At 35.5% G+C, this 18,170-nt stretch overlaps 1 protein-coding gene across 4 annotated transcripts in view; it reads right to left on the bottom strand.

Annotated features, from left to right (window-relative positions):
* Nucleotides 1-18,170, bottom strand: part of Lmpt (four and a half LIM domains protein limpet) — a 934,906-nt gene that overhangs the window by 345,989 nt on the left and 570,747 nt on the right. The window contains exon 1 of one of the 4 annotated variants that reach the window (XM_081759225.1): nucleotides 11,097-11,266. The exons of the other annotated variants lie outside the window; for them this stretch is intronic. Within the exon in view, the coding sequence (XP_081615351.1) occupies nucleotides 11,097-11,251 (155 nt within the window). The 5' untranslated portion in view covers nucleotides 11,252-11,266. Of the gene's footprint in view, nucleotides 1-11,096; nucleotides 11,267-18,170 lie in introns of those variants that run through there. 4 annotated transcript variants of the gene reach the window in all.

Genomic DNA, 18,170 nt, shown 5'->3' with positions numbered 1-18,170 from the left:
TCTTAAGATTATGTGTTTTTTTCTCGAATACTGTATCACACACACAACAACTGTCCTTTTCTCCAAGCGTATGACTCATCTATTGTAACCGCGCTTTTGACACAAGAAAAGACACTCCCATAATGTTGCCACTTCTATGCACGATCGCAGGGATGACATCTTACGCTCTTTTCACAACATTTAAGCACAGGTATGTCGAATTCGGGTGCCTGTCGAATTCAGGCGCGTTTACCTTATGTTGTTTTACGAAGACATACGCTCAAAATTGAAAAATTCGCAAAATATTATATATCTATGACTTATGGCTCTCGAGATATGGCTTCTTAAATTTCCTGAAATCCGAACTATTTTTTTAGTCAATATCTGGGAAACTGTGGCCAGTTGGTCAGTGGCCACCAGTTACTATTTGGTACTAAAATGTTCACCATTCTCTTAGGTATTGATCAACACCAATATCATTTCTCTATGACCAATGGTTCCCGAAATCGGAAATTTTTTGGTCAATATCTTGAGAGAGTGACGCGAAAAATTCCATCACTTCTTTAGATAGTTTTTGATGCTCTATCGAATGGAGAATTCAGTAATGAACTTTCTAAGTTCGTTGAAAATCGATGCAAAGGTCATGTTAATAAGGTACAAGTACATCTGATTTTTTTTTTTTTTTTTTTTTTTTTTTGTCTTTTTGTTGTTCAAAAATATTTAAAGTGTGTCGAAAAATAAAAGAGAGACTGATATGTGTTGTACAATTATGCTCTTTTCGGTAAAAAAAAAAAAAAGACTGCAGTACAATTGATTTGGCTTAAACAAGAATAACACAGTACAGTGTGTCAAATTCGAATACTTACGAAAATATACTAATTGATCGAATGAAGCATTCCTTATGAGATATTTAAAAATACATTGTACGTAATACATCATGAAAAATGCTGCCAAAATTGTCATTTGACACAGTTTCAACTTACGGTTTTAATACAAGTTGAGTCTTGAGTTTACTCAAATTATCGCGTCACTCGAGTCAAAAGTGTATTTTGCGTGTTCAATTTTAACTAATGAAGAAAATAGATATTTTATTATTTTTTCATTTCCCCCATTGTAAGGTGCTAAAACTGAAAGAAACCACCTTTTATGTGGTACGTTTGAATCTCAGGTTTGTATTTTGTTAGAAAGTGTCACCATCTGGTGTCACAAATCATGATTTAACGAGCAACAGGGAGACCTTTTCAACACCAATTGTCACAACAGATAAATTGCTTTTAGTGTCAACACTTGTCGCTAAGTGTCCAATTCCCAACTACAGACAGAGTCAACTGAATTTATTTATTTCATAGAAGGGAAACAAAACGAGAGAAAAAAACAACCGTTAAAAGGTTACGCCATAGATATATTGGATATATTGGTTACTAGCAGCGTTCACCCCGCTTCGCTGCGGTCACCCCGGAACGCAATAAACTTTGTTACTTAGATAATTTTTACTTTTTCGCTTTCAAGTGATATAAAAACCATAGAAGATTGCAGTAAATCTTAACATTATATCGCCTGTCATTTATGTTAACCCGCCCCGCTTCGCTGCGGTCATCCCGGTGCTGGCATATTGTAAAAGTGTCTGTAAAAATAAGCAAATCAATTAAAAAATTTTAAACAGAAGATTCAAGCTATTTTCCGCTGTATATCGCCTGTCATTTATGTTAACCCGCCGAGTGACACGGTCATGCGGGTTGCATATAAATACGTTTATTTTTACCTATGATGAACTAATAACAAAGGATTTGTGGACACTTGAATGGTCAATTATCTCAAGACACTGGTAATTAAAAATTAAAGTGATATGATAAAAACCATCTAGGGTCCAAATCCTAATAACCCCCCAAAAATGAAAGAAATTGGTTCAGCCGTATTAGCGTGATGAGCGGACAAAGGATTTTGTACGTTCTCTTTTATATATATAGATAAATTTATACTGAATATTACTCGGGTAGTATTTAGTGCTTGAAGCTCAAGTTTTACGAAGAATCAATGTTACCCAGGAGATAAGAAGTTTTTTTTTCTTCTTCATCTTCACCAACTCATCTCCAGTTTTTATATCGAAACCTCTTTTCTTTAATACTGAAATTGAATTAATTAGTAATGAATGTTAACCCTGCAATATTTCAGATGCTGAGTCAGTATCTATGCATTTCATGCCGGTGTTTACCCCAAATATGTCTTTTTAAAATTAATTACCGATACATATTGGTTTTGTACTCGCAAAGAGTTCTAGGTTCGTTTGGGTATGAAAATTAAGGGGCGTCAGTTATATATTACCGTAGACTCACGACTATCCGGCCTAAGTAGCGGAATTCAGGCCGAATAACAAAACTAGCTGAATAAGGCCAGAGTTCTATAATTACTCATTCTTACTCACACCCACACATTAACCCTTGGAGTACTAAGATGGGGTCAATTTGACCCCCGAGAGACATTTTGTAGTTTATTGTGCATTAAAAAGTGTATGCTGAAATGATCTTTTAGGAATTCTTCTATAAGTGTTTCTTTAATAATTTTGTATACTTATTGTTAGTTTTGTAGATTTTTAATTTGTTTGTTTATTTACAGAAATGGCAAATGGGACCAAATTGATCCCATTTTAGGCAATCAGGAGATAAAAGAAGGTTTTTGATCTTACCTAACCTAACCGAACAGGATTTTTGCAACTGGATAGTGGACTGAAGAAAGCGGGTAATAAAGTGTGAATCTCTACAAAATCCGCCTCCACACCACCACAAAACCCACTTGGAGATACCTGGGATAGAACCAGGGACACTCATACACAAGTACATAAATTTGAGACGAGATTAAAAAGAATACATCAAGAACCGATATGAGAAAATCTTATTTCTCGTCTCGTCTCGTCTCATGGGCTAACACTGCGTAATATAAGTATTGCCCAACACTACTTAGTTTCTTCAGATTTTGGTTTATAGTTTACCTAGGTTTTAAAAAATACGAGCTGATACTGGACCAATTTTACATCTATATGTGTACGAATAATATGTCTATTCTTCCATAAGCATACAGTATGCTTTCAATGCGTCACCAATATGTGATACCTTTTCAACGGACAACTAAAAACTATCAATATGTTTTGGGTCTAAAATATGAACAAATAAAATATGTAAATAAATAAATAATACGAAAATACAAAACTAAGGGCATGTCACTTGATAACAGTTACGACCACTCGGTCACCGGAAGCAAAAGTGCGATCAGTGACATGGAATACGGTATATAGGCAGTGATGTAGTTCTAAAAATTTCAGAAGGTATACGCTGTTTTGTGATCATCTATGATCGTCATAAAGGACATAGAAGTCATTTTTAATGAACAATGTACAACGCATGAATTAATTAATTAAATTTAAATATAAAGGAATATATTACTATTATATAATCTAAAAGCATTTCATGTTATTTTGTTGATGACATTCCTTACTTAAATCACACTATTAACGGCATACGTCAATGGGTGTAGGTATGGAGAGGGAACCAACTCATTCCGAAAAGGGAGAGAAAATCGAGCCCGACGTGCCAGAAGTAAGAAAATTATGTCCAAATGTAACTCTATAAAATCATTAATACATGATTTTTTCTCAATTAATAGGTTCTGTATTGCTCAAAGTTACGTATTAGCATGATATTGAAAATATTCATACCTTAGTTTCAAAATATCGAACAAGTTTGGTTCTCTTTAGCACAGAACAAGCGAACTATCAGAACTATTGACTTTCGAAACGGTAGGATATTGTCTCAGAACAAAAATGCGCCACTTTGCATCGATCTATCCCCATGGCCTAAAACTAATAATTGTGTGTTTTGATCTGGTGATACAGTCACTTTATCATTGGAATAATGGCCTGATTAAATAAATAAATAAATATAAATGAAACAAAAGTAGAAAGTACTATACGCTTTGAAGCAGAAGGTACACTCTAATGACTAAGATTAAGCAGAGGGTATACGCCGTGTACCGCCGTGTACCCTCGACTACAGCTCTGTATATAGGCCATAAACTGCGACAAATGCTTAAAATCATGGCGCGGGACAAGCGGGAGGTACTGGACGAAGAAGAGGCGAAAGAAAACCGTTAAGCATAGTTACCGGCTGCATAAGAGTTACTTATGCGTGCATAGAAGGATTTAGGGTCACGTATGAGGTCCAAAATGAAAGATTTTCTAATATGCTTTTGCACTAGATCAGTAATGGTCAGTCTATAAACACACTTTGAGCCAGGATAAAATAAGAACTATACTTGGAGACTCTTCCTGGCCACACTGAATGTGCATAAGTCATACATTTTCTGAATCTCTGTTCTGGGTATCCTTCTTTTTATTTCAAGTGTCTAGGCCAGTTGGGGCTTGAGAACTTGAAGATAATTAAATTATGTAAAATTGCATTTCTTGCTAAAAGTCAGTCAGGTATTAACGGCCTAGCCTTGGTAACCAAACGATTAAGAAAATACTTTTGTGGATGATGGCTATTCCTGTTGGCCATCGCTGAATTAAGTTATAGAAACCAGGCATATAAAATTTCAATACTTATATATAAAAGTAATTTATCAACTCAACTCAATATTCCCGTTATATTCTCCTAGTTTCTCCTTTACTTTTATTTCCCCTAAAGCTACTAAACTTGACTTTCTTCTCTGTTCGTGACGTCGAGTAACAACGATGTCAGCGTCACTCTTTTACGACATATTCATATCTGATTTGCTTTTCGTAGTTATGCACCCCATCTTTAAGTAATAAAATAATGTATGTGCTGTCATCAGCTTTTCTCATAGACAGGGTTGTTTCGAACCATCAAATTTTGTAGACAGATACATCTTCACCCGATCTAATTATATACGAAGCAGTTTTCTCGATTTTGGTTCGAGGGGATTGGAAGGGAGGTCAAAAGTTATGGAAGTTTCTGGTTCTTTATGAAAGTTTCTACGAACGCCTAGCCTGTATCTAACAAACATTACTACTTGCTATGCGGGCTTACATAATAGTAGAGGATAAATACCCGGGAATGGTTTGGGGAGATTCTTTACGAACTTCTTCTTCCACAAGTTTTATTCAGGTTCTGAAATTAGAAACCGGCAACGACGGATCAACGGAGAACACAGGGAGTGTTATGTCTGTTATATTTGTGTGGCTACGATAGTCAGTTCTCCTCCCCCACGTTTTAAGCTCTACACAGTAAATGGAAAACTACAAATAGGGAGCAGGGATGTGAAGGAATAGATTAAGAATTCGAATTAGGTACAAGAACCATGTAATAATGGCTTTGTTATACTGATATACTCTTCACACCGCAATAACTATACCTCTGCTATAAGGCACCATAAATTATGAGAGGAAACTAGATATTTGAGAACATATTTATAATCTACATTTAATGTTTTTAAAAATTTTCGGATAATTATTTGAATATGTGTTAACTAAATAACCAACCAACTCTATGGCCTATGGAACCCGGAGGTTCAATGCCGCGTTCACAAAAGTTCTCCATTGACTTCTGTCCTTAGCCAACTGGATCCAATTTCCATTTTATTCCAAATCTCATGTCCATTTTACTTTGCTGAGGTCGTACCAAGTTATCAGTTCTGGTCCACGGTTTCTCTGAATGTTTCTTTTTCCTTTCCTTTTTTTTTCAGCATGAGTCTATTAGTCTCACGCCAAACCCCTAAGCTGGAGGACTACCTCTTGTCATTATGTATGTGACTGCTTATTCCGTATATTCACAGCTAACCTCTCGGCCTTCTCCTCGATCCGCAACCTGAGGATGCACCATGTAGTGATAGCAGGATTGAATACGTGTTAATCGAATAATTATTCGGAAATGTTTCTGCTGCTATCTGAATAGTCTTGTCCAAATCGAAATCCATATTCTAAAAAGCAACAGAACGAGCTCTACTTTCAACGTAGTCTCCGAATCAACACAGAGGCTTAAATCCGCAGCAGTTGGTGCGTACATAGACCATCACGAAAGCTCAACCTTGACAGTACACGCTGTTTCCCACCACACTAACTCGACTCCGAGAAGACTGATTAGGTATTATTTCAATCAAATAGTCTGTATGCAAGACTGAACGCCATTCGGTAAACACGTACTACCAATAGGGACTACATTAAACATACAACACTTAAATGAAATTGTAATTTGTGTTAACTAATCATGCACCAATGTACTACAGAACACTTAAAAGCACTGTTACAGCATCTATAATCCTCCCTTTCATGGTGCTAGCTATAAGTCATACCAAGATCCCATATGAGAACCCCTTCGACATTTGTAATTCTTCCCGCATCGTTAGAGCTTAATTGGAAATTTCATGCTTCGGAAGCGACAAACGGAAGAAAAGAAGAAAGAGAAGCATACATATATGTAAGTGAAAGTCGGAGTGTGTTGTGTGATGTGCTCTTGACTCTCATTCACACGCAAAGTGACAGGTAATGGCTGTTTCCCTCATTGACATAATCCAAACAGCTAGCGAGCGTACGCTAACAGCTAAATGGCAGCGTTTGGCCTGGAGCCAAGCGACGATATGAGGGGGGCCTCTACTTCGTAAACACTTCGGACAAGAACAACTACTACATGCACTAAATTACATATTTAGAGAGATCAAGAGGGGGAGGGGAGTGGAAGGAAAAATAAATATCCAGGAAGACATTCTCGTACTCTGAATCATTTTCATTCTATGTGTAGTGAGTGTTCATTCAGCTAGATTTTTGTTAGCCAAAGAGATTTTATCAAAACGGTGATCCCAGCTAGTAACCTTCGTAAATTGTATTTTATGTATCTCCATTCTGGGAGCGGGAACGTTAATCACTCTCGACATACCATTATTGCTGTGTAATAAAAACAATGAAATTTACTCTCAGCATTCCATCAACCTTCGTAATCTACGGTATAGTTTGGTATGTGGTAATATGAAGAAGATGCTACTGTGCAAATAGAGTCCATCATTACACATAGATTTCCATCCTTTCACACCCTAGATAACACACACAAAGTTACTCAAAAATTCAAATTTTGTAAGAATTTACTTCTTGTTTAGTTTAAGTTATGTACCTTCCCTTATCTTTATTTCATTCATTACTTGTAATTATCATCCGATTTGGACCAAACTTGGCATGGAAATAAACCTAACTTAGTACGTAAATCAGATTTTGTCGTATGTTAACTTTTCGTTCATAAGCTATGGGTACTTCGAAGTTGGGGTTTGGACTTGGTCAAATTTTCACCCCCAAAAAATCACTTATTGCTATTTTGAATAATAATTAGAAGAAAATAAATGAAACAAACCTGTTATAAACGTTAATTTGAGGCTAAGCCCAAACATGTTAAGCGTTACGTAAGAGTTATTCGATTAATTTTTAAACAATGAATAATTGTTCAAACAATTATTTGAATAAAGAAACAATTGTTCGAATTGATTTGAATAGGTAAAAATTGATCCAATTGTTCGATTGATAAAAAGATTTCCTCGAACAATGATTTGAATTAACAAATAATTGTTTGAATGATTATAAGAATTCCTCGAACAATCATTTGAATTAACAAACAATTGTTAGAATGATTAAAAGAATTCCTCGAATAATAATTTGACTTAACAAAACAATTGTTGAATGATTAAAATAATTCATCAAATAATAATTTGAATCAACAAACAGTTGTTCGAATGATTATATGAATTCCTCGAACAATCATTTGGATTAACAAACATTGTTCGAACGATTATAAGAATTTCTCGAACAATCATTTGAATTAACAAGCAATTGTTCGAATGATTAAAAGAATTCCTCGAATAATAATTTGAATTAACAAAACAATTGTTTGAATAATTATAAGAATTCTTCGAATAATCATTTGAATTAACAAAACAATTGTTCGAATGGTTAAAAGAATTCCTCAAATAATCATTTGAATTAACAAAACAATTGTTCGATTAATTATAAGAATTCTTCGAATAATCATTTGAATTAACAAAACAGTTGTTCGAATGATTACAAGAATTTCTCGAATAATCATTTGAATTAACAAAACAGTTTGATTTTCTTTAACATTGAGAGAAGTATTTCTTACTCAAATATTCTAGTTACAAATACTATTCAACTACTATTCGAATTTTAAATTATTGGTTACAATTTCTTCCACAGTATCGAGCTGACAATTAGACAAATGCATTCAGTACTACGTCTTAGGTATATGCTGTAATAAAAACTAAATAAGCCCTGTAATTGGCGAATACAGCCAACTAAGACAATCAATAAAATAGCACATTATCTACATCATACACATTCAAAACACTCGTGTAACTCAAATTTTGAGTAGGCGAACGTATATAAAATGTATACATATATACAATACAAGTCTGCCATCCATAGACCGAGGATGATTTATTTGCAATTATACTCGAAATGGACTCAAGTCATATTTCAAGATCGTTACTTATTATATATATAACAAATAACGATAGCAAAAAAGTCTCCACGTCGATTTAATAACACCTTCGCTTGCAATCAGTCGCTCACCTTGACAATGCAAATACGTACATCCACACAGTCATTTTTCTTGTCCTTACGCACTATAAGCACTGATATTTCTTTACTTTACAGAACATATTACATACTTAATGAAAGGGAAGTCTTGAATCAACACAACTGGATTTTTGGTGTAGGAGTCCATTAGGTAACACGGATATGGAAAGACCATTCCAAATAGACACACATTGCATAACAATCTCCGCGTTTCCCGCAGATTCAACAATGATAGGTTTATATATAGTGCGATGGTTTCCAAAAAAAAAAAAAAAATAAATAAATAACAGTGTTTAACGGAGAGTGGAAATAATGATAATCAAGCAGTTATTAAAAATGTCTTGTAAGATAGGATAGTTTGAAAATGTTAATATGACAGTCAGATACTGAAGTACTGTAAATACACAGTACTGAGTACAAATCACTGGACAAGTTAGGAGTGTGTGTATTTATATGTCACTCCCATCTCAAAAGGATTGATCCGGGTTTCCCGAGCTTAATTCCCTTTGTAGCATCAATGATTTACCAGACATCAATGATCTACAGTTCAATTAGGGATCTGAACCACATGTGAACTCACGAGGAATCGAAGACAAGAGTAATAAGCTGGAAGTAATAATCACAAGGAAACAAAACTATCACAAGGATAGTTGTTCTATGTACGAAATAATGTGTAATATTATTGTTAGATAATATATTACTCTGTAACAGTGGTTCCCAAGCTGATGGTGAGAGTAACCCTCCTGGGACTCGTGAACAGTCAGCACGGGGAATGAATGTTATCGAAGCTACTAGAAAAATGTTTATTTAAATCACTTTTATCTGAAACTGAGCCCAGGATGACATGTATAAAGTAGTACATACAATACTACGTCAACGACAGAATGCTGTATAGCGTTTACAAGTTTTATAAAAGGGAGGAGTGGTGATATAAATTTAAAAATTGACCAGGAAGCTATGATCTATAAAATACACGAAGCAGTGGCATCTTAGTGGGTAGGCCGGGTAGGTACGGGCCTACCCAAAAATTGAAAAAAATATAAAGACTAAAAGATACAATAAAGAATAAATATATTTTCCACTATTTATATTAATGGTAGATAATTATTTAACAAATAGCATCAACCACTATTGTAAAGGAGTTTCCTACTGTTATTAATCAATCAAATGTGTATACGTATCCATAAGCGAGGGAGCCGACCTACCCAAAATAAAAATCCTAAACCCGTTCATGACACGAAGTTGTACTGATTTTTACACAAACTTGTCAATCTGTACCAAAGCTGAATACTGTCCCTAAAGGCCTTGGTCAGTTTCAAAATAGTTTCTCACTATTAATAACAGGTTAATTGTTATATCATCTATATATATAAAAGAGAACGTACAAAATTTTGTCCGCTCATCACGCTAATACGGCTGAACCAATTTCTTTCATTTTTGGGGGGTTATTAGGATTTGGACCCTAGATGGTTTTTATCATATCACTTTAATTTTTAATTACCAGTGTCTTGAGATAATTGACCATTCAAGTGTTCATAACGTACAAATCCTTTGTTATTAGTTCATCATAGGTAAAAATAAACGTATTTATATGCAACCCGCATGACCGTGTCACTCGGCGGGTTAACATAAATGACAGGCGATATACAGCGGAAAATAGCTTGAATCTTCTGTTTAAAATTTTTTAATTGATTTGCTTATTTTTACAGACACTTTTACAATATGCCAGCACCGGGATGACCGCAGCGAAGCGGGGCGGGTTAACATAAATGACAGGCGATATAATGTTAAGATTTACTGCAATCTTCTATGGTTTTTATCATATCACTTGAAAGCGAAAAAGTAAAAATTATCTAAGTAACAAAGTTTATTGCGTTCCGGGGTGACCGCAGCGAAGCGGGGTGAACGCTGCTAGTGGATATTAATTTTGTGTTGAATTGAGAAACTTCCTAACACGTATAATGTTCTATATTTTAAAAAATGTAGTTATTATGTAACTTCTCGAATAATTTTCATTATTTTATAGGTATATATCAATATTATCTTTAAAAAAGAATTTTATGAAAGAGTTTATTGTCACCTAAAGAGGAAGTTATTTATTCATTTTAAACTGATTATTTAAGTGCCTTCCCTCAAATCTAAAATCTGAAGAAATACTTAGAAAGAGAACAAAAATATTGCGTTAATCGTTGATACTATGTATATGACCTTACTAACTTTCACATGACAATTGACACAGCGTAATTTGTTTATTTGACTTTGCATCCTTACCTACAATACAAACCAAAAGTTTACCCAAAAAAATCACACATTCCTCTCCTTAAAATGTGAAACAATACATGGCGAAACAAAACACCAGCATGCAAAATTTATTTTAAAATATCAAACCATGCAACACAATACTTGTTCCACCACTTTTTTTGGTTCGAAACTAAGAGCTATAAAATCTACGGGTTTTCGGTTGTCAAACCAATCAATCACACGCACTCAGGGGAAAAAAAGATATTACGTCAAACTCAACTCTGGTTTTGTTTACCTAATAATCAGCTCATACAACTCCTCTTGATTGAATACTTTGCAATAGAGTTCCAACACTCTGACGCATGCATAGCGCATGCCAGGCCACGGGATAAGTGATGTGTCGAATCCCGCGGACGACAGTGGACACGGCATATTCTTCCGGTCCAGCATTGTGACACGGGGCGACGACCATGAGCGCTGTCAGGCAACATCCTGAGGGGAAGATTTGTTTCCATATAGTGTGTTGCTTTCATTTCTCTTACGATAAAAAAAAAAGAATATACATAGTGCTCCAAAAGTCAGTTAATCATTGGACACAAGTGAATTTCTCGTGCAACAGGAGAAATTGCCTTGAAATGTTCCAAGATACCCTGTTTTACACATAAATAACCTTTCTCATTTTTAAGATATTCTTATTATTTGGAAACAGAAGTTGATGCTCCGGCATACTATTACAACTGAGAATCAGAATACAATGTCTATTTGGATAGTGAAACAGAATTCAAATGTTTTGATAGAAGTATTCAACAGATGGCACTAGTGTGTTATCAGGATCACGCGTATAGGCAACTAACATTTCTTTGCTACTCTACAGGTTGCATAGAGGCTAGGGAATGTTACAGATTTTAAACGGGATATGAATATCCACCCTTAAAGTCATCACTTACTCGCGAAGGTGTTAACGGATTGACTCTATTAACGAACTCGGAAGAGATAATCGCAGTAGCAAAAGTGACACATCCTATATTATAGGCAACCAACATTTCTTTACTACTGTGCAGGTTGCATAGAAGCTAGGAAATGTTATAGATTTTAAACGGGATATAGATTAGCCGCCGTTACTCGTAAAGATATAACATATTAACAATGTAATCTTATTCCACTGCGTGATCCTAATAACGATTTGTATGCCTAAGAAACTGAAAAATCTTTACTCTGTAAAACATTAATTACAAAATCTGTTTCGAAAACAGAATTATGTAATTAACAATTGCTAACAACAATAATTCTACTATTTTAGAGTTGTATAACTACTACTGACAAGGAATATGGATAACCTTGGTCTAGGATATTTCGGTATAGGAAAGTTTTGGTAAAATGAATTTGCAAATGAAGAAATATATGACAGGAAAGGGAACTGAAGATACGAAGAAAGCAAAAAAAAAAAAACCTTAGAAACGAAGCAGAGAAGAAAAATATAACTTGATTGATCTTTCTATTCAGTAAGTAATCTTTCAATTGGTTTGACACGGTTTTTCACTCTTCCCCATCCTGAAACCAGATTTTTCATTTTTATTTAGCCGTTTTTCCCATTTCTATATATTTAAATCGCGGTCTTCCTCTGGGTATTTTTTTTTGGTCATTCCTTCCACACATTACTCCATGTCGCATAATATGTCCAACCACCCTATCAATTCTCTTCGGAATAGTCTTCAATATACTCCAGGCGTGTTACGAACACGGAATTTGCCTCTTAGGAGTGAGCCCTGGGCAACCGTCCTTTGGTCAGTTGTGTAGATGGGTTCTCACAGTACGGCCAAAATGTGCATTCCTAACCGGTGAAAGGCAACGGGAAACTATCACCGTATCTTCCCTAAAAACACACAGCATACAAATGGCGATTTTTAGAACCCCAGAGAGGATGCAACAAAACATCCAAAATCCCATACTGCAAAAGCATAAGGTTTGTGAGGGAGCAAAATGTCGCTCAGCTACAACCAGATAATATGCATAATTGGATGGATTGGGTTGATTGATTGATGTCCTAATCATTTTATAATATATTTATTTACTTACCATGCAATTTCTTCCATCCAAAAAGTCCCTTTTAAAAAAAATCATACAAAGGAGATAACCACAGCATATTAAGAAAAAGGAAAAATGAAGGAATCGACTTCGGTAAGAATGATTATTATAGTCTACTTTTTCATTGCGTATCCGAAGTTGGCTGCCTCTTCTTTTACATACGAAGAATTAGAACCATCTGTACGGCATTTCCATCAAATACATGAATTCTGTATTTCAGTGCACAGAGGCTGTTTCTGCAACTTGTGTTGTTACACAGTGTTAGTATATGATCACTGTTATTGTAAAGAGATAAGTGAAATAAATGCCTCAAAACATTATTAAAGAAACACTAGACGCAAATGTATGCGTAGTCTCGAAAACTCACATCAAGCTTATTCTCAACCTCACACTACCTTTCAGCCTATTAGTCTGAGAGCATAGTCCCTCAACGTATCTTTTCATGATTTCTGAATATCACTTCACATTTTGGCTCAATGGCATGTGTACAAGCATGAGAACCACTAAGTTGAGGTTGGCCCTCTGTTTCTTGAAGTTACTACTTATTATCATTTACGTGGACATTAATAATAGATTTGAGGTCAGTGAAGTTTCAAGTGTTTTTTAAACAATAATTCGTGCCTTGCAAAGTTCCTGCTACTACGGTACGCAACCTATAAGATAATCTTTTAATTGCAGTCACGAAGACGAAAGGTTCTGTACTGTAAGAGTTTCCCGCTATTAATTTACTTTTCTCTCTCTCGTTAATTTTAATTTCGTTGTGATTGATTACACCTACCCCTAAATTATAGAATGTTGGTGGTTTGCAGATAGAACCATTGAACGACTACCGGTTTTCAGCGTACCGGACAAGCTCTTTACAGGATTTATTAGAATATTTATTATGATGTTAGGTACATGATACAGAACAACCATATCAATTCTCAGCTTATGATTTTATTTCAGTTTTAGAAAGTAGCAAAACGGTAGTGATGTTCAGCGTGAAGTCATGCAGCATGACGTTGCAATTAATAGTTGTTAATACTGGTAGAAACAGTACAGTTCAAGAAAGAAACCAGAAACGGCGACATAATAATACCATAATGTCAATGCAACTGATCCGATTCCAGCATTCTATTGCAATATTTTAAGGATTGCTTGTTTTTTTTTTTTTTTTTTTTTTTTTTTTTTTTTTTTTTTAATATTTCTTACTATCAATCAACAAAATCGCACCACAAAAGTCACTGAATTCCTCATACAGGTCACATCTAAATTATAATAGCAATTGTAATCCCGCCAACGAGAGTGGCAACAATTGACCTGTTTAATATTGTCACACTTATCCTATCCCAAGAAATTTCACCAAGAAAGAATGAGCTTGACATTTTCTTATTGTTATTCTAACTAGTAATCTTACTTTCATCGTTTACCTACTACAAAAATAACTAAAGTCTGTGACAAACATCTTGGCATTTCAGCTAAACGAATAAAACGCAAGCTCTGATGCGATGTTGCCGAGTGCAAAGGGGTGTGGCTATGGCTAAGCAGACGAACTACAACGCGATTAGGTGGCAGAGGATATACGTGGATGTGTACAAAATAAACGTGGCAATACCGCTGGCCTCTCATTTGCTAGCAGCATTTAAAGGGAACTTGGAGCTCCGCCCTCAAATGCCAAGATGTTTGGCACGCCGTTTACATTATTATCTTTCGATTTACTTTTACTTCAGCACTCGCATATCTGATTATCTTCCTTGTGTCATGTTTCTGCTCTTATTATCGTCTGCAGTTACGGTTGCAAGTATATGAATATATTGGACCTGTCCTGCAAACAGAGGTAACAATCACATTTTTTAAAAAAATTGTTATATACTACATACAATGTTCATATTATATACACATGAATAACTATGGTAAATAGCTCTTCAGATTTTCCAACAGAGAAACACCATTTGGAACTGGCTACGCCGCTATGACATATTTTAAGTACTTCCATTTTAGTAAGTTCTAACATTGAGAAGGAGTTTAGATATTTCGATTTAACTTTCTATGTAATTTCTGTTGATTACAGTATTTCTGAGATTCCATATAGGCCTACATAGTTTTGAGTTGTCAGTTGTAACAATATATTTTGTCATATCAAAACCTTACTTGCCAAATAGGAGTTTATTTTTAATATTTTCTACTTTCCATATATTGTTTATTGTTATTGTGTTATAAACTAATAAAAAAATAAAACAGAAAGAATGATGGGAAGCGTGGTGAAAAGCCTTTAACAACCTTATTATTTTACCTTCATTTGAATACACGCTATTCCATGGACTATAACTAAATCCAACAGTAGCGATGAATGAAGTTAGTTATTTGGGGTGTAGCGTTCCATTCAGCAGCGAAGCTATATGAGACGCGAACTTACACCTTAACATGAGATCTGAACCATATGCTCCCAATTCGGGTCTCCTACTGAAGGCACGTACGCTAACCATATAGCCACGAGGGACCTCTGATTAAGACTAAAGTTATGGTCTGACCTTAACGATGGTGTCTACCAGTGATGCCAGGCATATAGTGTAAAATTCCCATCAAGGAAGCACAGAATGTCCCCACACAATCGTGCTTTTTCTCCCCCACCCCCAAAAAAAGTTTACAGAAACGAAATACAAATAAAATTTAGTATTACAGATCTACAATTAAATACTGAAGTTACGTAATGGCATCACGAGAAACCTTTGCTAATGGTACAGTAGGACATACAGAAAATTAATTATTTATACATTGGATCCTCTTCTTGTACCAAAACTACATTTCTCCCAAACATCTCTTACTTCCAAAAAACGCGTATTACATTCAGGTAATACATGCATAACATTTAGTCTTGATATCATCTTCAATGTCATCAGTTTCTACTTTGCCGCCATCTTTTAAAATGATTTTAGTACACTGCAATCGTGTCATTTGTAAGTCATGAGAAATTTTGGAATCTGATATTATATATTTCACTACTGGGAAAAATTAATCGCCTGAAATAAAATAATCAACAGGTTGGATGCAGCATCTCTGCTTGTTTCGCTTTTTCACCACCTACAGTTTTACTTGTCGCGGTTTTATATATATATACACTACTAGAAAGTGTAGCCAAAAAGTTCTTCACTAATTTACTATAGGTCTGATTTTGGACTTTTTAAAATTTACTTTGGTACACAATTTCAACATTCCACCCAGTCTGATTACACTTCAGCTCTTTCCCTGAAACTCATATTCACTATCTCTTCGAGTAATTATTATTAGTGTCAACTATATCTAAATGCTTATTCAACATTTCTGAAATAAGCAAATAGTATTGAATATTTTCTGTTACTCATTTCAACGTTTTTAAAATGATATTTTTCCCTTCTAAATTTCCCACACTTTCAACACTTTGTTAATTCCCCTCCCCTCCCCCCACACAGTAAAAGTTTTGCTTATTTCTTCCTCGTCTGTGGGAAATTTCCCACAACCTGACAAACGGGTGTACTTCTGACCAAGACTTCTAACTTCACGCACAACTATAGAATAAAATTTGCAGGAAATAACATACTACGTACATAATGTGGAAGACATTTCAAGTACAATCTCTCATCTCTATTTATACAAATAATTTGTTACTTAACAAAAAAAAACTGTATAATAATTAACTTACTTTTGGGATATATTGTATAATAAATTGGAACACACACACTGGAGCATAGTTAAGAATACCTAATGTCAAACCATGTTTTATATCTACATGTGGAAAATGCATACTACACCAAGAGTTAGAAAGAAGTAACAAAATACAGAATCTATAATAGTTCATTTACAGTGACAATTCTCCAAATTTGAAAATACCTAAATAAATAAGCACCTTAAATTTTATCGCATCTTATAAGTACAGAAACAGAAGGCTGTCAACATTTAACTAAGAACTGGATTTTTTAAATACATGGTTAAGCACCATAATAGGTGTCTCTTATGATTTTGAAATTGTAAGGATTTGTTTTAAAATTATGAGGAAAATATTTCTCTACACTTGCGCTGAACTATATTTTAGCAAGGACCAACAACCGTATTAACTAATCCCATTTAACTGAGTAAGAACGCAACGTTGCACCAAATAAGTACTACTGCTTTTTGGGGGGATATATATAGCCTTACCAGCCAAATCGTTATGACCACCCGCTACTCATTGAACGAAGTCATTTGGCTGACGTAAGAGTCACGGCGCACGACAGAACCACTCTCTAGACGGTGACAGGGATCTCGAACGATCTATCAGTGTGGTGCCTATGCGTAGAATGGGGAAGGCTGACAGTATCTCAGTTTGATAGGGGCCAGATTGCGATGGGCTGGGAATGAGCATCTCGGAAAGAGTGTGACTTCTTGGGTGCTCGCAAGCTGTCGAAGTTAGTGTCTTACAAAGGTGGTAAAAGGATAGAAAAACCAGAACCAAACCCCTGGATGTGGGGCGACCACACTCACTAAAGATATCGGACTTTGTCGATATGAGTACACAGAATAGGACCCAAACTGTGACAAAATTAACAGTGGACAAAGCACAAGTGTGTCTGAGCACACAGTTCATCGTACACTTTTAGATATGAGGCCTCCCTAGCCGACGTCCCGCAGTATACTAGTGTTAAAGGACTAGAATGGGTGCATGTCCACTGTCATTGGAACACCAAGCAATGGCATAACGTTGCATGGTCCGACGAATCACTGCCTTCATCATATCGATATCCGGGTCAGAATTTGTCGTCTTCCAGAAGAATAGCTGCTCGAGAGACAAGAACAGTAGAACGACGATAGGTCGGTGGTGGCTCCATTATTATTTGGGGAACTATCACATGGTCATCCATGGGTCCAGTAGTGCGTGTGGTGGACACCACGGCAGCTCCTACGTATCGTCAGGCCATTGCTGACCATGTACACCTATTTTTGTCAACCATGTTTCACATGATAATGGTCTTTAAGCAGGATAGCGCTCTTGTTACAAGGCCAACATTGTGCTGCAGTGACTCGAAGAGATTAGTGGTGAATTTCAATTGCTGCAATGGCCTCCAAACTCACCCCAAACGAACACCTTTGGGATGTTGTTGAACGCCAGACCCGAGATCATTGAACACGTCCGCGAAATTTTTAGAAATCAAGGCCGTGTCCAAAAGATACAAGTATGCTTATTTCCAGAACTGACATCAGTGAACTAGTATGCATCAAGAGAGGTCCACGTTTACAAGTCTACGAGTCCAGATGTACACTACATTAAATACATTTATGTACTTAAGATGGT

This window comes from Thermobia domestica, chromosome 5 (assembly GCF_964235325.1).
Source record: "Thermobia domestica chromosome 5, izTheDome1.hap1.1, whole genome shotgun sequence".
In the NCBI taxonomy this organism is placed as follows: Eukaryota; Metazoa; Arthropoda; class Insecta; order Zygentoma; family Lepismatidae; genus Thermobia; species Thermobia domestica.
Note: the sequence above shows the minus strand (reverse complement) of the source record. Positions and strands in the feature narration are given on the sequence as shown.